This window comes from Triturus cristatus, chromosome 10, assembly GCF_964204655.1.
Source record: "Triturus cristatus chromosome 10, aTriCri1.1, whole genome shotgun sequence".
Taxonomy (NCBI): Eukaryota; Metazoa; Chordata; class Amphibia; order Caudata; family Salamandridae; genus Triturus; species Triturus cristatus.
Window position 1 is genome coordinate 411,258,562 of NC_140593.1, and position 26,213 is coordinate 411,284,774.

General features: G+C 43.6%; 1 protein-coding gene across 1 annotated transcript in view; it reads left to right on the top strand.

Annotated features, from left to right (window-relative positions):
• MYO3A (myosin IIIA) overlaps positions 1-26,213 on the top strand; it is a 1,336,625-nt gene that overhangs the window by 1,067,223 nt on the left and 243,189 nt on the right. Inside the window, exon 32 of the mRNA XM_085630108.1 lies at positions 9,756-9,856. Coding sequence (XP_085486234.1) covers positions 9,756-9,856 — 101 coding nt within the window. The remainder of the gene's footprint in view (positions 1-9,755; positions 9,857-26,213) is intronic.

A 26,213-nucleotide genomic window follows, 5' to 3' on the forward strand; every position in this document is an offset into this window, starting at 1 on the left:
CAGAGAGTTCTTTTAATTATGCTAATACCAGGATTGATATTTTTTGTTTCATCCGTAAACTCAAATTAAAAAAATTCTTTACGGTGAAAACTGGTTTGGACAAGTGCCGCACAACGCACGACATTTCTCCCGGAAGCCATACTGGATTACAAGCGGTTGACATGGCAACTCTGCTTACCATGCAAGAATTAAGCAATGAGGAATCCACAACACCACCTGCACCAGAAGATGGTATCAGTACCCAGACTAAACTACACAATGCAGGAATCACTCAAATAGGGGCTGGTATCAGTCCGTTCAAACCGAAAAGCACCTTCATTCCTATGATGCCCAAAGATTCTGTGGACATATTTCACGATCGTGTAATAGACGATATCAAAAAACTTTATATTCAGTCTAAGAAGAAATCAAAGAAAGCATCTTTCATGAACAATCAATATGACCGACTTATGACCAAATTGGGTAACAACAATGAAATCATTATTAATGCATCTGATAAAGGTGACAACATTGTACTCTGGCCCAAAAGGGAGTATATCACTGAAGCAAGGAGACAACTTAACAATCAGGAATGCTACGTGAAATCCAATCTTAAAGAGTACAACCATGCCAAAGAATCACTACGCAAACAACTGCTACAATACAAAAGGGAGGGTCTGATTTCAGCATCTGAATATAAATTTTTGGACATTGACTTCCCGGTATTACCTACATTATACCTGATTCCAAAAGTACATAAATCTACCCAACCAGTACCAGGAAGACCAATCATCTCGGCCATTAACAGTGTCAGTGAACACATTTCCCAGTACATAGACTTCTTCCTACAAGATTTTGTGAGAAAACTTCCAAGCTATATAAAAGACACTGGGGATTTCCTTAATAAGATCAAGGACATTTTGTGGGAGACAAATTTTCTATTAATAGCCTTAGACATTGAGTCACTATACACTAGCATCAATCACATTGATGGGCTCAATGCTGTTAAATATTTTCTTGACTCCAGGGGTGGGGAATTTTTTCTTCACAACAAAATGCTAATGAATCTAATTAACTGGTGTCTTAACAATAACTTTTTTTTGTTTGGGAATGATGTTTTCAAACAACAAAGAGGCGTGGCGATGGGATCCTGTTTCTCCCCCAGCTACGCTTGTTTACACGTTGGCTGGTGGGAGGAACAGGTCTTAAAGAAACAACATCGAGAAATTGTCAACAACCATGTAGTGCATTGGCTACGCTTTATAGATGATGTGTTTCTGATTTGAAGAGGTGATGAGGAAAGTGCAATTGATTTTATTTCAACTATTAATCACAACTGTATGAATTTGCACTTTACCTCGCATATCAGTACATCCACTATTGAGTTTTTAGATGTCAGAGTGTTGATTGAAAATGACAAAATTGAAACAACTTTATTTAGAAAGCCCACATCAGGGAACAGCACCTTACATGCTAATAGCAGCCATCCCAAGCACTTAATAGAGAGCATTCCATTTGGCGAAATACTGCGAATCAAACGCATCTGCAGTACGGTTGAACAATTTGACAAATGTACCAATGATGTGTTACACAGACTTAGACAAAGAGGGTACAGCAACAAAATTCTGAACCGTGCCCTAGTCAAGTCCCAAGACAGACCTAGAGATACCTTGTTTCACAAGACAGTCATAACCACTGAGGAAAATGAGGTTGACTCGTGCCCTAGGCTAATTACAACATACAGTAGACAGGAGAGGAAAATTAAATCTATTATCAAGAAAAATTGGCCTATTGTACTCACGGATGGGGTTCTTGGACCACGTCTCCCCGACACTCCTACTATCACTTTCAGAAGAGCTAAATCTATGAGGAGCCAATTAGTAAAGAGCTGCCCAGAGATTGGTATCACTGGTACGTGGCTCAAACCAAGGAAAGGTTTTTTCAAGTGTTCTTCGTGTCGTGCGTGCTAGTTTGGTGTAAACACTACTCATTACACCACTCCATTCTCAGAAGAGAAACATACCATTCAAGGAAATTATAGCTGCCGCACTGAGTATGCTGTATATGTTCTGTCGTGCACCTGTGGCTTACGTTACGTGGGAAGTACTAAGCTGCAGGTGCACGTCAGAATATTGCAGCATATCCGGGCTATAGTCAATAATGATCCATCATACCCTGTAGCCCGGCATTTCAAACGAGAACACAACAACGATCTTAATTGCCTCTCTTACTATGTAATTAATGCGATTCCCCCCCTAAGAAGGGGTGGCAACAAAGTAAAGAAACTTAGACAACTAGAATCGCGCATTATTCTTGAATTGGATAGTAGAACACCACACGGCCTCAACACAACAGAAGATTTACACAATTTCTTATAGAAATATGTGGTGATTTATACTGTACTACTATTCCGACTAAACTGGAGATCTGTCATCTGTACACATTTCGTTAACGTTATACACATTTTGTACACTTTCTGCATTTTGTACACTTTTTACATTTTGCACACTTTTTACACTTGTGCAGGATAGTGATGTCTTACAGCCACCTCTCTGAATAATATTTTAAAATATTTTTAAATATATTTTTATATATTTTTAAAATATTTTTTTATATATATATATATATATATACTCGTATATATGTACATAGAATAATTTTTTCAGACATCTATTCCCTCCTTGTACTGGAGTTGAACTACCTTGTTTTCTAGAATATTCAATGGGTTTCTTATACACATATTCTTTGCTAGTGTCCATTATTCATTAGTGAACCTCTGCTGCTTTTGCTTCTTTTGCACATGTCCCAACTTTTCATAAGTGTAGGGATTTTTTTAGATACTAAGCGAAGGACAAGAATAAAATCTTCCTGCCAGCAATCGGGGTCCGTTCTCCTTTGTTCGCCGCTGCCGCTGCTGCTGTTGTGGTTTGAAAGCGGAGGTTCGAGGAGCTTAGCAGTTTCGTATATATATATATATATATATATATCCTAAAAGAATATAAAAAACAAGTTGCAGGGTTATGGTATGTTATGTTATGTTATGTTATGTTATGTTAGGAGCTTTTATATTGCGCACAGCTGCCCCAGCTAAGGGGCGTCCTGGCGCATGACCGGTAAAACACAACTAACACTGAAATTGGAAGTAAAAGAGGGGGCCGAAAAAAGAGGGAACAAAATTTAAAACAAGAGGGTTTTTATAGCTTTCCGAAACAGAAGAAGGTCTTCCATTGCGCGAATCTCAAACGGAAGCGAGTTCCAGAGCACTGCTGCTTTTACCCGAAAAGCTCGACCGCCAACTCGACTGAGCTTAAACCTCGGAACTACAGCAAGCGCTTGGCCCATTGATCTTAAAGAACGGGTCGGAATGTAGCAGGTCAAAAGACTCGAAAGGATCTGGGGAGCTAATCCCCTCATAATCTTGAAAGCCAGGCATAAGACTTTGAAATGAATTCTAGACTTAACCGGCAGCCAGTGTAACGATCGGAGAGTACTTGAAACAGAGCAAGCCCTAGGCAAACCAACTACGGCTCTAGCTGCAGCATTTTGAACACGCTGAAGGCGGATGATTTCTGCCTGGTTTGTCCCTATCAGGAGCACGCTGGCATAGTCCAGACGAGATATGACTGTTGCCTGAACCACCAGCTGCCTGGTAGGGGTGTCAAAAAACTTCAGGATAGGTCTTAGGCGCCGAAGGACCCCAAAACAGCAAGCTGCAGTTTTCTTGGTATGCCCAACAAAGCTCAGAGAGGAGTCCATCCACACTCCCAAATTTCTCAACTCCGTAACCGGAGTTGGAGACGGACCAAGTTCCGGAGGCCACCATCTATCCCCCCAGAGTTCCTTACCCCTCCCCACCACCATAACCTCAGTCTTCTTAGCGTTGAGCTGGAGAGAGTTGGCATTCAACCAGCTTGCCACCGCTCTCAGACCATTCTGGAACCTAGGGGCATCCAAGTCAGCATCCCCGCTGATAGTAACCGCCAGCTGAGTGTCGTCCGCATATGAGACCATATACATGCCCCACTGCTTGGCGACATCAGCCAGCGGTCTCACGTAGAGATTGAATAACGTGGGACTCAGCGAGGAACCCTGCGGCACCCCCAGGTCCAGGGGATGGAATTTGGACTGATACGGTGGTATAGCAACGCAGAAGGACCGGTCGTCAAGAAAGGAACGGAACCACTGTAGGGCTAACCCACCAATGCCAATCTCCTCCAGGCGATGTAAAAGGATGCGGTGAGAAACAGTATCGAAGGCGGTGCTCAGATCTAATAATACTAGCGCCGCCGTCTGTCCCCCATCCAGCACCGAGCGCAAATGTTCAACCATGGCAAGGAGGGCTGTCTCCGTGCTGTGCCCAGCCCGGAACCCATTCTGGGTAGCATCCAGAATGTTAGCACGGGTGAGATGGTCGGCGAGAGCCTGGTTGACGTGAGCCTCCACCAATTTTGCCGGACAAGGAAGCAGAGAGATGGGCCGGTAGCTCTCCAACCTTAAAGGATCCAAAGATGGTTTCTTCAGGATAGGAGAGACTACTGCACGCTTCCATTTAGCTGGAACGATGCCCGTAGCCAGCGAGATGTTGATCAAAGAACAAATCGTGGAGCGACCCACAAAAGACTGATCCCTGAAAAGGGCAGATCTTACCGGGTCCAAAGGAGATCCAGATTTGACCTTCTGGGCCAGTTTATCAAAAACCTCAGGGAGGAGCAAAGGAAAACAATCCATAGTATGAGGAGCGGGAATAATATCCAAAGCCTCCGAGGGTGACCCCGTGCAACGAAAGGCCCGATAAATGCCCTGCACTTTCTCCAGGAAGAAAGATGCTAAAGCCTCACAATGAGAGATAGAAGCCATAGCCGGAGAGGAAATTCTTTTTGACAGAAGATCTTTAAGGGCCTTGAATATGGTTTTAGACGGGTTCTTGCTGTTGCGGAATTCCAGAGAGTAGAACGCCGCACGAGCTCTGCAGATGGCACGGTGATAAATCTTAATGGAGGGCAGATACACCGCTTTCTTAGCCGTATCATAAGACCTCCGCCATTCTCTCTCTGCCCGCCTACAATTCCCTTTCAAAGCACGTAAAGCGCTGTCGTACCAGGGATTCGACCTTCTGGGGCTCAATTTACTTATAGTAATTGGAATCAAAGAGTCAAGCGCCCTGGTAATCCATTGACAGAACCGGTCATAACCCGTTTCAGCGTCATCCAGGGTTCCTAGCGGATCGATAGCCAAAAGATGATGCAGGTCCTCTAACCTGAGTTTACTCCAATGCCTTCTAGGAACTGATCTGACCAGAGGAGTAGGAGGAATATCAGGCAAGAAGGCCCGAATATCCACTAGGAAATGATCGGTCCATCCTACGGGTGAGATGGAAGAGACTGTGGCTTCAGTTAGATTCGTAAAAAAGGGGTCCAGTATATGCCCCCCTATATGGGTGGATTGTGCTACTTTTTGAACCAACTGAAGGGCCTCGAGATCCGCTAGGAAAGTCAAGACAGCCGGGGAGCTCTGATTATCAAAGTGGAGATTAAGATCTCCCAGAATAGAAAAATTGGCACAACCAAATGCCAGGGAACTTACGGCGTCAGGGAAAGCTTCTCTAAACGCAACATCGTTGCCTGGAGGTCGATATACCACCATCCCTGAAATCGAAAATTGTGGGCTGATCCTGATCTTAAAGGAGGCGCTTTCGCACCCAGCGATACTTAAGACATGCCAGCTGCAGGGGAAACTAGATTTAACAGCAAGGGCAATACCCCCTCCTCTAGTAGGTCGATTAAGAGTGAAGATTGAATATTCAGGGGGGAAGGCCAGATTAATAATAGCTGCATCGTCCTCCTGCAGCCGGGTTTCCGTGATGGCGAATACATCAGGGGTCTCATCCTGCAAGAGGTCCAAGATGTCTTGGTGGTGTTGCACCAAGGACCTAACATTCAGGCTGAATATTCGAAGAGCATGCACCGAACCTTTACTTCTGGCGACGAAAGATGAAGGCTTCTGACGGGTACGAGCCGGAGAGGCAAGAGCCCATCTTTTGCAGGCACACCAATATGGGCCGCTTAGAGGGTGGATATTTACCTGATCACATTTAGGAATGGACAGTCCAATGGTCCGCAACGTCTCGTTGGTATATGCGATCATCGCGGCACATGAACTGAGAGTGCAAATAGAGCAACCCGCTGCGCCCCGTGCGTCCTAAGCGCGGACGGGCGCAGACGGGTGCAGACGGGCGCAGACGGGCGCAGACGGGTGCAGACGGGCAGGACTCTGGCAGGACTCTGGCAGGACTCTGACAGGACTCTGGCAGGACTCTGGCACGACTCTGGCACGACTCTGGCACGACTCTGGCACGACTCCGGCTAAGCGACGGCGTCCCACTGCGCGATCCCGCTGCGTGGGAGAAAGCGACTTTAAGTAGACGTCCCGCGAGGCTAACCGAGCGTAATCACGCTCAAAATGGCGCCCGCCGGAGGAAGCAGTGCCCAAGCCAAGATGGCGCCCAACCCGAACAACCCCCGAGACCCGGACCCACCAAAACGGCGGTGAATTTCCTCAATTATATGCGGTGAGAGGGAGGGAGAAAGCCTAACCGGATCCCAGTTAAAACCAGGGAAAAATAAATAAAAATAAAAGAAAATACAGAACAAGAGTATATAAAAATATTAAAGCGCTAGCAGCAACGCAAGCGTAGGTAAGCTGTGCAGGTACCTTTTCTGGCAGTCGGCGATGGAGAAACCGCCTTAAGTAGGCGTCCCGCGAGGCTAACCGAGCGTAATCACGCTCAAAATGGCGCCCGCCGGAGGAAGCAGTGCCCAAGCTAAGATGGCGCCCAACCCGAACAACCCCCGAGACCCGGACCTACCAAAACGGCGGTGAATTTGCTCAATTATATGCGGTGAGAGGGAGGGAGAAAGCCTAACCGGATCCCAGTTAAAACCAGGGAAAAATAAATAAAAATAAAAGAAAATACAGAACAGGAGTATATAAAAATATTAAAGCGCTAGCAGCAACGCAAGCGTAGGTAAGCTGTGCAGGTACCTTGTCTGGCAGTCGGCGATGGAGAAACCGCCTTAAGTAGGCGTCCCGCGAGGCTAACCGAGCGTAATCACGCTCAAAATGGCGCCCGCCGGAGGAAGCAGTGCCCAAGCCAAGATGGCGCCCAACCCGAACAACCCCCGAGACCCGGACCCACCAAAACGGCGGTGAATTTGCTCAATTATATGCGGTGAGAGGGAGGGAGAAAGCCTAACCGGATCCCAGTTAAAACCAGGGAAAAATAAATAAAAAGAAAAGAAAATACAGAACAGGAGTATATTAAAATATTAAAGCGCTAGCAGCAACGCAAGCGTAGGTAAGCTGTGCAGGTACCTTGTCTGGGTTAGTTAACCTTTGGTTTTTAGGAAGAGGTCAATTGTGGGTGTTGAACTATTTTGTGCCTTTCAGCGGATATTGATGATCTTCGGTTTAATAGGAATAAATGATTTGTGAAAACTCATTTACCTTTTAGATTAGACTTGAACTCACATCTCTCTGCAAGGCCTGCTGTCATCAATTCGTTAAAATATACATTCGGTGCACTTTGTCTCCGATCAAAGGAATATTTCTCTCTTACCTCCTTGATTGGCTCTTTGGTTCATCATTCTCCATCATAGATAGTGCTTGAACTCCACTGCATTATAGACACATTTACATCTCTACGTCTCACACCTTAAATGTTTAACTTCATTAAGTTGTATACAGAAAATATATATATATATTTTTTCCACTGCAGCACACTTTTACTAATGTTTTATTCAAGAGTCAAAATGCAAGCCAGACCTTTTTGTTTTGCCAATGATTGTTTGTATAGTTATGTTACGTCCCTGCTACAATGATGATGTTCTTAACTCGTGATCTGCAAAGCCTTAGTGCCTATCAAATACTTTCAAAGTGAAGAACAAGATACACTTGCATGTGACCTCTTACTTCCAAACACTATTTGGTGGTTTGTGAACAATTACTGTGTACAGTTATTTTGACAGTTAGGAGCTTGGTAATGGCAAAACCATCTGCAAATGAATAGCACAAGCAGTCCTATTGCCATTTTGGAAGCAGCTGTACGCCCAAAGAGCAAGACTCACAGCTTTGTTAAAACTGACACATACCAGGCCTTCATTGATTCTTGTATAGGACATGGGCGTTCAGTCACGCTTTTCCTAAAAGTATTTACTTCGGTTTTTAATGCTTGGTTGGTACTGATTTTACTGTTTTTACCAGGTTTCGTATGGTTTACATTTTCAGTGCTATGTATTCACCAGTTATTAGCGTAGTTAGTACTCACAATTCAGTGCATTTAGCAGAAACCATATTTAGCAGTTTCTGGCCTACTATGGCTCTGCTTGCGAGTTTAGGTGCTACAGCCCCTGATAAATGACAATACCACAGGGTACGTTAATTATTAGTTGCGATAAATAGCACACCTTTTACGTGTTCTTGGGGAATAACATGCAGATTTTGCTTTTTAATGCACCAAAATCCACATGGTATGGGAAATACGGTGTACATTTTTCCTGTTAAATTTTAGCAGGTTCGACCAGTCGAAATTTAACGAAGCTTGAGATATTTAATACATCCAATAATTATCGGATGCGTTATATACCTTTAAATTCGTAACTTCGACCCTTGAGTAAGCAGAGGTTAACGCACAGATCTTAATTAGGGCTCCCGGTTTATTGATATTTATTTTTTTGCCATTTCCATCTGTATTTATCCATATTTATTTTTTGCAAATTGTATCTGTATTTATCCATATTTATTTTGGGTTTTGCGGAAAAATTAAGCTGAAATTAGTATATTTCCACATTTATTTAACCAATAAATATGCACTCATGTTTGAATGTCTGTCAGGTTTCAGTGCTGTGAACACCCACAGAAGGTATATCAGAGCACTTATATGTAAATATGCAAATTTCAGTATCAACTATGTGCATATCTACTGCTGTTCAAGACTATTACTAAAATTCCTTTCTTTTTTAACCCCCTTATCTCTCAATCCAAACATCTATTGGCCTGGCAGTCATGGCAGACAGTATTTAGAATTACTCAAAAAGCAACCCAATTTCGATTTTTATCCAGATTTAAAAATAAATACAGACAAGAAAATTAATGTTTTCTGTCTGTATTTATCTGTAAAAATCAATAAAAACGGAAAACAGGGAGCCCTAATCTTAATATAACGAGCCACTCGTAATCAGGCCCACAGTTGCGCTAACAGTGTTGGACTCTCAGTATTTATTGGTGGATTTTGTCACTAATTACATGCAACTCTAGATCATGAGAAACTGCAAATCTGTCAGAATGAAATCACTGTCAATTTTCTGGGTTTTTCCATTATATATGCCCTCCCCCACCACGCCCCCAAGTCAGGTGCTGTCTTCCTATACCTGGAGATCGAGAAGGGGCAGGACTGTCATCCTGTAACCCTAAATGAGACAGGTCCCATCTGAGTCAAAATTATGGGCACCAACGCAAATATGTCTAAACTCATTAGATGCTATTTCAGATTATCCCCGCCCCTTGCCCCACCCCGCGATACTGTTTCATAGTGTCCTTTTAGTGGGCAGCCATGTGTGGTTTGTGTCAAGATGTACCTTTCATACAGTACTAATTTTCATGCTTTGTTTTAACTCTGCCGAAACTACTCTGTGCATTTTCTTCAATTTATTCTGAAGCACAACACATATAGCTAATTTACACAACAACAAGAACAACTCTGACTTTGGTTTCCATTACAGGCACTCTTGGTAAGGAGGAGCATAAACCAACAAGGCTCAAAAGACAGAAACCAAAATCTCTGAATGATTCTGAAGACTCAACCTACTACAGCTTACTCCACGTAATTGAAAACCTTTCTATTTGCTTGTTTACAACAGTGCATTGCTTGTTAGAAATCAGACTTGCATTTAACTACCTTACTAAAAGGCAAAACCATATTTTAAAATAAAATGCTGTATTTCAATGTTAGAAATCATATGCTAATTAATTATTTCTTGCAGATGGCCATGCATACAAATATTGTAATATAATGCTTGCACAGGACAGAATATTAGAGAGGGCGAGATAGGAAGTGGATATTAGCAAAGCTTAATATACTATGAAATATCCTTAACAAAATGTAAGTACCTGTTACAGAATAGATCCCATCAGCAATGTACCATTCAACGTGTTTTTGTTTGTATCTTATTTCTGCATGTGTAGGGTATCCAAATCGTTTTCGGGAACATTACGTCCTCCTCATCTTACCTTTCTTGCCTAACCTAAGGGGGCGGGGGGAGTATGGCTCCCCTCTCCAAGATTATTACCTGGGGCCTCGAAGCATTCTGGGTGGGTGCCCCAGCGCCCATGTGTGACACCCACCAAACAACACGGGCGCTCCGCAGTGAGCACCAGGGGCCCGATACCCAGCCGCTCCCCACATGGACCCACCCTGGGTACTGTGAGAGCCAGCATTGCTATCACCTGGTGAAAGCTGCATTTTGTTTTTGCTGTGCCTGGGCGGGAGCAATGTGGGTTACCCCCCCTGCAAGAGCAAGGACTGGGAAACAAAAGTCTGCTCCCACCAGGCAGGAGTATTTTTAAAGTTCTCACCAAATAGGAGTTGATATGCCTTCCCTGCCCGTGTTCTTGCTCAGGGAGGGGGGGTGCGCGGTCCCTTTCCCCTTTTTTTAAAAGCATTCAGCACCGGGGGATGTGGTCCCAAGGGGCCTGTTAAGGTTCGGGGCGGGGAGCAATGTGCCCCTGCCCTAAAACTGTTTTCCAAGAACCCATGGAACCTGGCCCACCCGGGGAGAGGGATTAAGCCAGTACCATGGGAACTCGCATTTAAAAAAAAAGTTGCAGTGGATTTGCAAATCCTCCACTAATTCCAGGCAAAGTTAAAAAAGCAAAATGTTTTTGGTCCCATGCGGGCTCCATCTCGGACCCCGCTACTAGTTGTAGACGATCAGGGTATCCTTACCCTGCCCCCTTACTGACTGAGTCCCAAGATGGCTGTCACCACGTCCTTGTTGATGTGGTGACAACCAGTCAGATCTCAGCATGAGATCTGTCTGCTCCCTGGATCCTCCGCATCTTGATGCATACACATTTTTGATGTATTAATTATTCAAAAAATACTGAACTGATTTACACCAAATCACAAACAGCAGTCTTTCTGGATCAAGATTTAGCTTTCTGCCAAATATGTTGTAAATCTGTTTAGATGTTTGGGCTGTAGCTATGTCTAAATATCGTATAGCAAAATGAACATGGAAAATGCATTTTGGCACTCTCCCTTTTTCTCGGCCCCTTTTGCAGCAGCTTAGTTATCTTTAACACACATTGGATGATGTTTCAGTGATGTCACTGACCCTGTCATGAGTGATGAATATGTGAGGTCATTAGCAGTGCATTGCGGGGGTATAAGTTATAGTTTTCTCTGGTGGTTATAACTGCTACATTTCTATGGCTTTGTGTGAGTAAAATCTGAACCTAACTATAATGTTCACTTAACCTTTGTTTTTTCTGTGAATTTTTATGGTTTTTTAAATGCTATTTCTTAACTATAATGTCCTCATAACCGTTGGCTTTTTTACTGAAAATCTGAAGATTTTTTAATTTTATTTCCTAACTGTAACCTTTGAGTGGGTGTGTGAGTGACTGTATAAGTCAATGAGTGGGTGTGTGAGTGGCTGTATGGTTCTGTGAGTGGTTGTATGGGTCTGTGAGCAGGTGTGTGAGCAGCTGTATGGGTCGGTGACTGGGTGTGTGAGTGTCTGAATGGGTGTATGAGTGGCTATGTGAATGGTTTTGGGGGTGTGTTAGTGGTTTTCCAGTCAGTGAGTGGCTGTATGGGTTAGTGAGATGCTGTATGAATCATTGAGTGGCTTTGTGGGTATATGAGTGGGTGTGTCAGTGACTGTATGTGTGTGTGAGTGGGAGTCTGACTGGCTGTGTGGGTGTGTCAGTAGCTGTTTGAGTGACTGGGCAAAAACAGAACCTTACCTGCCTGTTTTTCCAACAAGAATCCACAGTTTTATACAAAATTCTACACATCTGGAGTACTTTCTACAGGTAAATTAGTTAGTGGGTGAGTGTCTAGTGCATATTCTACACGCCAGCTGCATACTGGACCACGAGGAAATGTATCCAGTGACTTTGGGTGCATTTAATTTAGCCAATGTGATTGTTCCTCAAGCATCTTCTTCCAGAAGTCTGTGATAACATGAATCCTCATATAGAGAAGATGACAAGACTACAAAAAGGCGAATCTCCACCAAAAAAGGGTACTTCCTCATAACTATATAAAGTAATTGCTTCTTTGTTTGATGAAGATGTCCTCAAATTCCTCTGCATTGAGAATGCGTCACAAAACAATGGTGGAAACGCGCTCAGGGGAGCTATATAGGTAAGCTGTCTATCAACTTGGGAAAATATATTGAATAAACATTGTGGATTTCTCAATCTTGATCCAAATGTGGCAAAAATAATAGGTGATCCTCCCAACATTACATAGGGAAGAACAAGAAATCTAAAAGATACATTTGTACAAAGCCACTTTAGAACAAACAAAATAAAGACATGAATCAAATCTCCTGGTTTCTGGAAATGCAATGAGTACAAGGCATGCAAGATAGCAGTAAATAAAAAAGAATTCACCCTAGAAAATGGAACAACTTGGAAGATCAAACAGCATATTACATGCAAGAGTAAATACATAGTATACCTAATGGAATGTCCCTGCAAATTGCAATATGTTGAAAGTACAAACTACAAAGTAAAAAAAGTATTTTAGAATACGTATGAGCAACCAACAAGAGAGATCGCAACAATGCTGTAGTGAAACATATGGAGCTAAAACATAACAGCAATTGGCAATATCTACACTACTACGCAATTGAGCAGATACTTCAATTAAAAAGAGAAGCCTACAGGGAGAAACGTCTTTGGTTGATAAACTCCAGATGTATATTATCATTAAGAACTTTAATTCCAAAAGGCTTGAATCAGGATGAGGAGCTTTATCCTCATTTATGAACACCATTAAATTATAAACATCTCCAGAAGTTCCAAAATGACAGAACACAATGTAAGAAAAAATATTCAAATAAACACCAAGAGAATGAGAACAGAAGAGCAAAAATTAGAAAGAAAATAAGAAAAATAGAAAAGAGAGTAACAACAGGAAATAAAGAAACGGTCGGCACAAGGGAATCCATCGCCAGGCATGCTACATTTGAGAATTATGAAATGAATGAGGCTAAAACAAAGGCTCACCCACATATGATATCAAATAAAGAAACCCACAGAGATAAGCTGCAGAGTGCCTCTGGGATCCTCCCTGAGCCCCACTCTCTTCAACATCTACATTATTCCGCTCGCGGACATTGTCAGGAATCACAGACTCAACATTGTCTCCTATGTCGACGACAATCAGCTGATTCTCTCCCTCACCAACGAAACCACAGTCGTCAAGAACAAGTTCCATGATGTGATGAAGGCTGTCGCCACCTAGATGAAGGACAGATGCCTCAAGTTCAACTCAGCAAAGACCAAAGTCCTCATCCTGGACTCCAACCCCTCTGCCTGGAATGATTCCTGGTGGCCCGCAGCAAATGTAACCCCCCCACACCCACAGACCACACACAAAACCTTGGTATCATCTGGGACTCCTCGCTCATCATGAACTGCCAGATCAACGCTGTCTCATCATCCTGCTTCCACACGCTATGCCTGCTCCGAAAGATCTTCAAATGGTTTCCACCGAGTCCAGAAAGACGGTCACCTATGCACTCATCAGCAGCAGATTCGACTATGGCAATAGACTCTATGCCTGGCATCATCCATAAACTCGTCACGAAAATGCAGAACATTCAGAATTCTGCCATCAGACTCATCCTCAACATCCAACACCGCAGCCACACCGCTGGCCACCTGAGAGACCTCCACTGGCTCCCAGTCAACAAAAGAATCACCTTAAAGCTCCTCACACACCCCTGCAAAGCCCTACACAGTGCAGGACCTGTGCACCTCAACCACTGCCTCGCATTCCACGGACCTACCAGAGACCTCCGCTCTGCCCAACTTTCCCTGGCCACCATCTCACGCATCTGCAAGACAATGCCCAGAGGAAGATCCTTCTCCTACCATGTAACAAAGACCTGGAACACCCTGCCTCTCCACCTCAGGCAATCAGTCACTGCCTCAATTCAGGAAGGAGCTCAAGACCTGGCTCTTCGACTGAACCACAATGTATTAGATGGATCAGCAGTCCCCCCCGTGCCTTGAGCCCCTCACGGGTTAATAGTCGCAGTTTACAAGACGAAGGATTGATTGATTGAACAGCCTCAGAAAATTCAATATGCCATGCCTTGTTTTTTTTTAAAAAGGCAGTTTTAAAAGAACAGACAATAAACATCAACAAGTTGTCCTCATAGAAAGTTTTTTATGAACTTTCACCATTTGCATGATGCACGCAAACTTTGGAAGCAACATATGATTGCGAGTAATTTTGCACAATAACCACAGGAGCAGTTTTGCCAACAAATCTCATTAATGACATTTTTTTGTGAGCTTAATTTCCCAGAACACGCTGGGAAAATATAAACGTTTTCAATGGGGAATAAACAGTGGTGAGGGACGAAAGGAGTGTAACCTGTGATCAAGGTCTGAGCACTGCTCCAAAACGCTTTGGGCATTGAACCATAAACAAAAAAAATAGTAGTGAAAGACTTCCCACAAGTGCGTTCTAATTCTTTGCCACCAGAGATTAAATGGATATATATTTTACTGCGGAGGGAAGCTCAAGTGGACTCACCGTATTTTTACTTTTGAACTGGAACTGGCTGCAGTTGTGAGTGTGCTGCCCGTGAGCCAACCCTGTTGGGACACCACTGTGTGTCAGAATGGCCGATTACTTAAGGGGCTTTCTTGTCGGATACGGCATTCCGCGCTATGGCGGTTTGATACATTGCGCCTAATGGAGTCGTCACAAAAAAGGGCAGTTCACCGTTAAGACCGAGGTGGGGTCCAGTCCTTACTTCAGTGGGAGTGGCTTTGGCAACATTCTAAAGGACCCCAGGTGTGACGTTCTGCCGTGAAACCGGCACTGAAGAAAGCTGACAAGCTGAAATGCGCCTGCCAAAATGATTCACTTCTCCAGGGATTATGCGCAACAAATTTGGTAGAGATTAAAACCACATGAATACTAACCCTTGCTGTGTTTAACACTTTTGTCCCTTAATAACTTTGCACTCATCTGACGAATCTCCGTGAAATTTTACAGACTTATTGCCCCCTTTACATTGGTGAAGGATTGACATTTTTGCAGTGATTAATCAAGGGGATGCAAAGAAAAAATTAGGGGTTCAAAACACACATTCATTCCAATGCATTTTACATAGACTTTTGTATTTCACTTAGTGTGAAAACAGCTGAACGTGTATACATATGAAATTTGGCAGCATTAGACATTATGGTGCGCCAATGATTCTTTATGGTACTATAGTAAGTAGAGTAAGCATTGTTAAGTTAGAAGGCATTTTAAGTTGGTGATATCTGCTGTCGTGGTATTTTTGGTGAAATTTTGTGGTATTTCTTGGCGGTACGGTGGTACATAGCAGTGACAAGTCATTAGTTGATTGACTTAAAAAAGAATTTAAGGAAGCCATGTTGTTTTTAGGTACAGTTCACCTGTGTTCTTTGTTGCACCTTCAGATCTAGGTAAATATTAGGTTTGATATTTTTCCCCTACCTATTACCACTGGGTCGCTCCTTTCTCCTCCCCCCTCCCCTCCAATCTCTGTAATTGTGGCTGCCTGGTACACACCAATGGCCCGACTCGCCTACCCACCAGCTTACATCAGGTACGGCTCCGCCTTCCGCTCACTTGAGGACTGCACCTAACTCTTGAGCCTAAGCTCTGTGGGTAAGCCTCGTGCTGTAGGGCCTACTTTCAACCTGCGGGTGGGTCATGGCTGCACAGCGACATTGCTGCAGTGTCCCTACCCCCGGGGATTGTGGACTTTGTTGTGGGGCCTTGTGCTAGTGGCCCGATTGCTCCTCACTCTGCAGCTTTTGAGTGGTTGTGCTACCACACTGCTGGGGCACCCATCCCCCCAGGGGTGCCGCACTGCTTCTCTGACTCCGATCTGGGGCCTTTTGCCAATGGACCGATCGCTCCCCTCCCTGCGGCTGTGGGCAGTGTCCAACAGCGCATTGCACATGCGGCGCCACCGGGCACTTGAGAGGGGAGACACTGTAACCCTAATGGAATCCTGGACCCCGCAGTGTGCACGATGAGAAGGGGACCTGTGGCTTGGCCTTACACATGCTGGGACCCCCTCCTAGTCCACTCCTCAGTGCTCCACATGCTCCTTTCACATTGGAGAGCTCCAGGCTTCCCATTGTTGATGGGAGGCCTCACTGCACACTGCTTCCTGTGACAATACACTTCTGAGCTTTGCATTTGTCTGATACAGCGAGGGACGCACACATTCTCTCCCCCCCGTTTAACCCACATCTGGTGCACCTGACCTGGATACCACCTATAGACCCAGCCATTGCTGGCTTGACTGCCAATAAAGCGGGCTTCTCTCTGGCGATCACTAATCGGCCTTGCTGACCCCATTACACTCCCCACTACACACACCCCTGGTCCCACAATTGCAACACTTCTGCTGATTAGAATCTCACCCTAAACAGACAGATAGAGTGTGCCACAGCACTGAACCCCCCCCCCTTTTCATCACCAAGCTTCAGATATGGTATGGGGAGATCCCAAGCAAAAGAAGCATGCCTTCAACAAGCCCAAACAGCCAAATTCTATGGAGCCCCCACTTCTGGTCGAGAGGGGAGCGGGGGTCCTGAATCCGACCACCTATTTGGCACGGATGCCATAATGGCTGAACTGTGGTACTGCTTCTATAGCACTTGTAATAAGGTGGATGGGATATCTATCATGTTTCTGACATAGTAACCTCTCCACTAAACTCTAAATTAGACACCCAGAGTAGGGTTCCAGAATGTCAGTTGAGTGAGAAAGAGAATTTTCATTTAGGAACCATTAAGCAGCAAATGGTCTGTATCCAGCTATGTATAAATTCAGAGGGGCAGCCATTAATGATCTCCTGTATGTGATCAGCTGGTTTATCTATTCTTAGAATTAGTTGAGGGTCATCAGCATAGGAGACCCTCTCGTCCCTACAGGCCCTGGTGATGTTGGTAAGGGGTGCATATAGATTTTAAACAAAAGAGAGGACAGACAAGATCCCCGCAGCCCCCAAAATGTCACAGCTGAGTGGCAAGCCACAGCAGAGGATAGAAGTAGGAAAAGATAGACCGAAAGACTAAGTTCATGACAACCCTAACCTGTTAAAATAAGTCCTAAATCGCCATACGTTAAACCTTGAATTTGTATAGGAACCTTAATGTTTTCCAGTTCCCTCTCCTCTGTAGTGTAGTGCAAGCAACAGGGTCTTTATCTACCTAGGTCATGTGAGCAAACCTATGCAGAATCATATCGTTGTGGAATAATATAAGATCGTAAGGTTACACAGCTAACTCTGGAATCCAGGGTGAAGTGGTGAACAAAGGGGTGGCTTGATGTATTTTAGAAAAGCTCATGCTTCTCTCTCTGCTATCAACACACTGGGAAACGTTTAAATAAACTGGACAACATGTTGTTGTACTAAAAAGTCTTAGCAAATTGTATGAAACCAATGTTTCGTTGCAAGATATTAACATTTCTTAATGAGGAAAGGAAAGTCAATTTTACTGAACAGCAGAATTTTGTATCAGTAAGAATTCTAGGCGTTTAAGACTTCCCCAGGCTCCTGGTAAAGCTTCCTGTCTTTCAGACATGTCTCTCCTTCCCCTCTTCTTGATTGCTTCTAAATACATTTTTGTGTAAACCGTATTCTTTAATACCTGTGAAGTGAGAAGTCTCTAAATACTGGGATGTGACAGATAGGTGCCCACAAATTCCATTGCGCTAAGTGTTTTTAACGACAAATTGTAAGCCAGTTTGAAAGTTTAGAACGAGCATGGAGCCATTTAAGTGCTATATTGTTTGCCCTTTAAAAGGAAACTTTTTTTATCTCATCATGTCTCCTTCCATATGATTTTTCATAATAAAAATGAGGCATGTCATGCCCTTGTTAGTAACAGCGCTTTAATACCTGAAGTCGTTTATCATATTTGGTGTTACATCTATAAATGCACGCCCCTCGGCAATCTCGCCTTCCCCTTCAGAATTGTGCCTGTTTTCTTTTTTTAGAATTTAATTTTAAATAATACAATCTGTTATTCATTTCATCTTTCATATTTGATCTTTTTGTATAATTGCATTATCTTCATTTCAACCCAGTTTACAGTCATCCTCCCTTTTTTAAATTTTATTTTGATAGAGTTTGGCATTTGTAATTAATGTGTGCACTAGAGTTATGGAGCCCGATAAGCAGCAGTCTCAAAATGCATTTTGAATTTCATAGCAATATTTCAATATTATCTCACCCTAGCTTTGTGGCTTCACCTGCAAATCACATTTTAAAAATATATGCCCCGTGTTCATTAGCCTTCATTAGTAGACGCTTTTTCTATAAGACAATAAATATATCTTTAAAACACTCAGCATCAAATAAAGGCAAATCAGATTTGAAACTTGTCTCCATAAGTATCCCAACTTGAAACAAAGGGCATTATTCACAAAGGTATTTTCTGCCATTAGACTATTTTTTAAGCCGAAAATACCTATCTCAGTTTCACAAAAGGATGCCTGGCAGGTGTAAATACGTTTTCTGCAAGGTGTATGAGAAATCCACTATAACTCCTCTCAAGATGTGGGTGTTTCAAGGCATGGTTAGCCTTGTATAATTGTGGACACCCAAAAACAGGTACATTGTGTGTATTCACAAATTAAAATATGACCTATTACCATTCTGGTGGAAAGGCACTTCAGTCAAGGGCTTGTATAACTTCCCTTTCAGGCCGGGAAGTGTAATGGATCACCCCATTGACTAAGTGCGTTTCCACATAGTGGTGAAAGAAGCCTGAGGACCGTTATGTTCCTTGGCGCAGTTTTCCAGGAATTTGTATGGACAGAAAAATACACAAAAGTATTGTTAGAAATTGGGTTTCTGGTTGGTAGAGGTATGCACCCGGTCCAAGCAGAAACCACAGTCCAAGTCAGGGTATTCAGAAACGCACTTTAAATTAACCTGTGCTCACTTACTGGTAGCTTGAAACAGAGCAGTCAGGCTTAAGTTAAGAGGCAATGTGTAAAGTATTTGTGCAACACTTCAAACAATAAAACATTGAAAATACCACACAAACAGATACCACACATGATTAGAACAAAAGAGCTTAATTTAATGAACAGAACAAGACCAACACGACAAACATCCAATAAGTAGAACCAGAGTTATACATTTTTAAACAATAAACTGAAATGTAGTACTTAAAAGCATAAAGTGTCAACCAGGGCTATCTCGCCGGGTCAAATCCAAAAGTTGAGGCCAACCGCAATGGAGCTCGGGTCACATACAGGGACCCACCTTGGCATGCTGCCAAGTACCTTGTTTGCGCGAAGGATGAGATGCGTGGAGCAGAGGAGGAGAGGCCTTGTCGACAATCCTTAGGATGAAAGCAATGCGTCGGTTCCGAGCTGCGCAAAGTGGAGGATGCATCGGAAGTGGGGTTGATGCGCCGCACAGTCTGCGATGCGTCAGTTGATCCATGCAGCAGCGCCAATGCGTCGCAGTCAATGGAGATGCGCCAGTTCCGAACCGTGCAACTGTGTCTGTCACACCTAAGCTCCCTTTGTGCAAAATCGGTTTTGGGTGAGTTTGCATGAGATGAGTTTCAGTGAGGCCAAGTGCCGAAAAAGCATATTTTACATTGCTGCTGCAGCTGTAGTGTTTGTGCACCACCTGAGTACTTCTCTTTTACCACTAACCACCTAGTTTGCCCTCTTCCCCCATCTGCCTGGTCTCTGCTCACTGCTATGATCCCATCCTCACATCCAGTCTCTTACATTCTTTACTGTGCCCAACACAATGCACCTGAAACTTCAGCATAATGGCCATAATAAATAAGGGTGTCCTTCAGCTACAGCTCTATAACCCAATCCTGACCTGGACTGCAACCGATAATGTTGTAATGGGGTCTGTTGGGATCGGAATGCCCCTTGCATGATAAATGGGTGTGTTCCCATACCCTGATGGTCCAACTGCATGTGAAACGGATATTCTGACTTTTTATTTTGGCTCCGGCGTCATGCTAATCTAGTATGTAATTATAGCTTTTGCTGTCCCTAGCAGGGTAACGCTCACAACCTCTCCTGTGATCTGTGGGTGAGCACCAAGCGTGCCCTCCTAGTGAACAGTTTACTACTGCTCCTGTTCAGGGTTCATCGTATAAAGTGGTGGTGGAATTGTTCTAAGTTTAAAGATGAGTAGTATGATGAGACCTTTTTATCGAGGTCAGTGAGAGGGTGGCCTACTGACAGCTCTTGAGAAAAGTCCCACAGTGAGACTCAGGACTTTGTGCTGATATTCCATCTAGAGTGTATGTGCACTTAAGGCAGTTAAGTGAGGTCCTACAGTATCTGTTGTTCAACGTGAGGAAGTTTTTATGTCAGGACTATACTTTTGTCTGTCTCTGATTACTTGTCCAGCGAGGCTGAAGTCTGTCAAGTGGAAAAAACATGCTCTTTATTGTGCCTATCTTGTGGGTGTGCCTGCTCGGAGATAGCTCCATGTACCGGATGTGAGAAGCATCAGTGTACACCAAGGCTGTGTCTGGAGAGAAGCCAGAGAAGGACACTTGAAAGAGAACTACCCCAAACAAGTTCTCAGGTTTCAGACAGTGGATCCACAGTGCCTGTTTGGAAATTATGTACAAAGGTGGGATCCAAACAATCCAATTTTGTTCCTGCCCAAGTTCTTGTTGGCCAAGTGAGGGAATGCCCCACAGAGTACTCTAAGAGCTGCTGAAACCGAAGCCAATGTCTGCATAACTGCTAGAATTGAGGGGACATCATTTGAAGTTCCCACTTTCTGCTGGAAAGGTTGAGGATTTCCCTAAAGAAACCAAGACCATGCTTGTCTGCTGAAAGGGGGAAGAAGAGTGCCTGGCCTCAAAGAATGAAAGACTGTCCTGGCACGGGAGACCTAGCATGTTCCCAGTATGAGTATCATCTATAGGAAAGTGATGAACCTAGACAACAATCTCAGAGTAACTAGGGCTGAAAAGGAATCCCTCAGTTTCTCTGAACAGTATTTCAGGAGCTGGAACTAAGACTGTATCAGTGTTTGTCAACTAGAATCGTCCTAGCAGTGTGACATGGTCGAAGCAAATATGGCTAGCAAAGAAGGGGTGTATGCCCCTTATTGCCAGCCCTGGCAATAATCATATAAAATCAATCCAATTGGTTTCAGGAACAGGCTTACAACCAACATCAGGCAGGCCATTGACATACACAACATTGTACGGACACTAGTGGGTCTCATAGGCATGTTGGAAGCACACATTGCATAGATCAAATTGACACAGCCCACTCTGCACACTAACCTTGCACTCTACATGTACATGGACATTACACATGTATATTGGGCTTGTTAATATTGAAAAAGTCGATGTCAATATGAATAAGATACATTCAAGCATAAAAATTAAATCGCATCTTTATTGACTAATTTGCCTGTTGTGAACTCCATGTCAACCCCTACTCAGAATTAGGTAGTGAGGCAGGCTCTGAGACCCAGGCCCGAGGTCACTGATTGACAGATCACAGGTGGGGTGGCACGTAGCCAGCAGACAAATGAGCAAACAGGAAGTCCCATATTAATCCCTCAGAAAAGAGTATGATCACCACAATGGTCCGAGGAGATTGGTCACAATACAGCACACATGGCTGGATGGGTGCGAGCGTTCCCAAAACACCATATAGTCAGATGCCACATGAAGTTAGGAACACATCGGCAATGGAGACACAGAACACACAGGACATGCAGTGACCACAAGCTCCCATGCTGGAAATCTGGACAAGTTACCCATCTGGTAGAGACTTCTTTTAAGTGTGCTGCTTTCTGCAGCACACTTAAAAAGAGGAAAATGCCCTTAAGATTTGTTTTTGTACAGGAGGGAGTTAATTACTGCACAAAAACAATCCTGTCTGTAACTCAGGCACCCTTGAACCATGACGCAAGGGTGTCTGTGTTGGCGCTAGGCTGCACTGAGTGTGCTCCAGCAAGGAGAGAAATGGCACATTCATGTCCTCTCCATTTGCTGCAGTGCAGCAAGTTGTCTTGCTGCGTTGCATCAAAGTTTGATCAATCTGGACCCAGGATCGAGACTGGGAGCTGACTCAACATCCTGTAATTCTTGGCAAATCACTTTGGGCCTATTTTGTCATTGGATTCCGTTGCCCTTGCAGCGCACATGGTGACAGAAGGGCTACGCAATCCTTAAGCCAGATTTGCCAAGCCAATCAAGACCACCTTGCATGGCCCCACGTTGCTTGGAAAGGTGTAACATGAGTGGAGTGTTGGCATGCCCTCATATCCACCCATGTATTTTGGCACATTCCCAGATTTACCAAGACTAGTAAACCAGGGAGAGCGTCAAAAGTGTATCCCTTCCTGATAGAGGTGCAACTAGGAGAAATATTGTTATTTTTCCTCGTTATTTCCTGTGTCTGACAGTGCCTCTAGGTATCCTTTGCTGCCCAAAAACAATCCTTAGAGTTACTTCAGATCCTAAATCTGAAGTAACTCTAGGCAGCACAAGTCACTGTAATGCGTTACTCTGCACTGGAAAGGTGTACCATGAGTGGAGTGTTGGCATTCCCACATATCCACCCATGTATTTTGGCACATTCCCAGATTTACCAAGACTACTAAACCAGGGAGAGCGTCAAAAGTGTATCCCTTCCTGATAGAGGTGCAGCCAGGAGAAATATTGTTATTTTTCCTCGTTATTTCCTGTGTCTAACAGTGCCTCTAGGTATCCTTTGCTGCCCAAAAACAATCCTTAGAGGCTTTTTCCTGTTTTTAAGTGTGCTGCAGAAAGTTTGTGTACTGGAAGGTATCCCTTCCTGCACAAAAACATAATACTGCCTGCATTTGTGCTAGGCAGCCACTAGTGTGCCAGCGCATGGATAGAGCAGGAATGCACCAGAACATGGTAAATATGTTGCATTCTTGCCCTCTCTATTTGATGCAGCAAGTTGTCTTGCTGCATTGTCCTGCATCAAAGTTTGATAAATATTGCCCTTAAACTCCCCGGGTCTGAAAATAAATTAACGTGTCCTTGTGTAATGTATCTAATGCTCATGTAAAGCACTCCAATAGCTTCAGGTCAAGGTCACCCTATGTAAAAATGCACACAAGTATATCACTGTAACCACTTTGTGATGAGAACGTTTCATTGGAATAGTGCTAGACAGCATGCATGCCTGTATTGGATTTTGTATAGCTCAAATCTACCTACAAAGGAAATGAAGCCCTGCTCAAATGTGGAGGTAAGTGCAGGAAGACAGATGAGGGAGTGGGGGAGAGGAAGCAGGCTGGATACAGGACATTATCAGATGGGGTCCATCACCTAGTGGGTTACCCGTGTTTGAGCTGTTGTGTGAGGAGCAGGGCCTTCCTCCTGAAGAGAAAGAGTGAGGGACCTCAATGGATCTAGGTAGGGAGAAAGGTTCAGATACAGGTGATCACACTGTTCATTTAGATCCTTTTGTTATACTAGTTAGGTGACACATGCTTCCTATTTCAGGCGCAGAAAGATGAAGTATCTTCCTTATTATCAGCGGATGTTTGGGAGAGGTGCTGAAGCAAGGATTAGAGTCCAGGGGGCAGATGTACAAAGCCATTTAGCATTTGTTAATGGACCAAACCGCTACTTCGGGCCATTAAGAAATGCTAAGTGGACTTTTAATATGTTCAAAGCCCTTTAAGTGACTGCAAATTGTGATTTCTACACCATAGAATTCACAAATTGCAATCTCCTAAATAGGGAATTTTAAATAGGTATAACCTATTTGTTATTCCTATGCACGCGTACAAAGCATTTTTGCTAAATGTGAATTGGGTATTGAGGAATTGCAATTACCATCGATTTCAAGCTGATGGTAACCATGTGCAATTAAAAAGAAAAACACCCAAAGATGCCTTTTTTTGAAGTGTGATAGAGCGCTCACATGCCCCTAGGGCACATGTGTGCACCACTATTTTTGGGGTGCATCACGGGGGCCTTATGCCCATAGCCATACTTGGTTTAGCATGTCCAAAATAGCATTTTACTGATAGGAAATTGCTTTTTTTGACATGCTAAACCGGTCCGTTGGAAGAAATGGCATGGGATTTCTTATCTGCTATTTCTACTCTGTGCGAATTGCTATTAGGAAATTAGATACTTCATACATATCATTTTGCATTTCCTAAATAGCAATGTCCAAGGGGTCACAATTTAGAAAATGCAAAATTGTAATTTTGTACATCTGGCCCCAAATCACTCATATTCAAGGTCAGAAGCATATCTATCATAATACAAATTATTTGACTGTGCATCAAGACGGTAACCCAGGGCATACTCTCAATGAGCTAGCAATGGGTTTGCAGAGAGGACTGAAATACTGCAGCATCTATTTTTCATATCAGCTGCATAACATAACATTCAGTAAAGAATTACACCTAGTAGTAGGAGTGTGTGTTATGACCTTCTTACATGAAGGATTGGGGACAGACAACACAAAAGGTCACTGTAAAGTGACTGCTAGTATCTTTACACCATATTTCAGTCCTACATCTGCCATATAAAGTTCCACATAATGCAGACAGAGATCTCTGTCTACGGTTTGCAGAAAAATTAATTGAAAAGAAGAGGAAAATAGGCATCAACAGAGGAAATAAATACACATTTGACAAATGTTCGTTCTGAAAGCTGCCATCACAGTCTATGCTTTCTTCCTATTGTGCAGCGAGGGGTTGTGGGGACAGATATCAGTTAAAGCTGTGTTACGTTGTGTTGTGTGTATTTTTTATTTACTTGGGACATGCAATAAGTCAAGATAAATGTTTGAGTGTCTGTGTAGCATAGCATTAAGTGTGAGATGAGTCTTTTTTATAGTTCGTTAACAAATCACATATTTGAAATTTTCTAAGTAAATCTATTATGTTTACATTTATACAATCTGATTTATAGGATGTCAGCAATGACCAAAGCTATATAACCATTTTTAAAAACATCTATGATTAGTGTTTTTGGGTGTACGTTTTTGTGCTTGCATTGTTATTCACTACCTCCAGTGGTTAAAGTGAAACACTAGTATGAGCATATTACCACTCTAGTTGAGTTTCAGCCTGGTCAAAAGTTGGGTATGGAGCTTGTGGAACCCCATGCCCTGCAAGACCATTGGTCATAGCCTTATGAGGTGAAGGAGCGCAAGAGGGATGTCACCTACTTGGTGGATCGGATCTCAAGACTCCTAGGAATCCTTTGAGGGTCCTGCTTGTGAATCGCCTCAAGCCTTTCTTTGAAAGGTCTGAGATTAAAATGCTCCATGTTGTTGATGATGGGGTGCAAGAGAAGAATGAACCACTCTCTGACCGCCTATCTTCCAAGGATCAGAATGAGTCAGTGGTGGTGTTAGCCTCTCTCCAACACTGACCCTAGATCACCAGAGAGACTGCCACCAGTTGCTGGGGCAGTTTACTTCTTTGCTTTCCCTTACCCTAGGACTCACTACATGGTGTACCCATGATATTGATACTGGGGAGAGCACACCTGTGAAGAACACATTTTACAGGCTGTCTGATATGATGAGAGCTAGCATTAAGGAGGAGGTCTCCAAGATGGGGCTTTAGGGGTTATTAAGCCCTCAAACAGCCTTTGGTCCATACCAGTGGTGCTGTTTCCTAATGCTTCCCCTCCAGGTGTCACCCCTGATCTAAGGTTCTCTGTGGAATAATGTGGGCTCAATGCAGTCACCAGGACTGACGCACACACCATCCCCAGAGCTGATGAGCTCATGGAGCAGCTTGGAGCTGACATGTTCCTCTGAACGTTTGAATAAACATCTGGGTACTGAGAGATTGCCTTGATCGATAGGGGATAAAGAGAGGTCAGCATTCTCAACACCAGAAGGGCACTTTCAGTTCTAGGTCATGCCTTTTGGGTCGAAGAACACCCCTGACACCTTCCAGAGGCTGGAC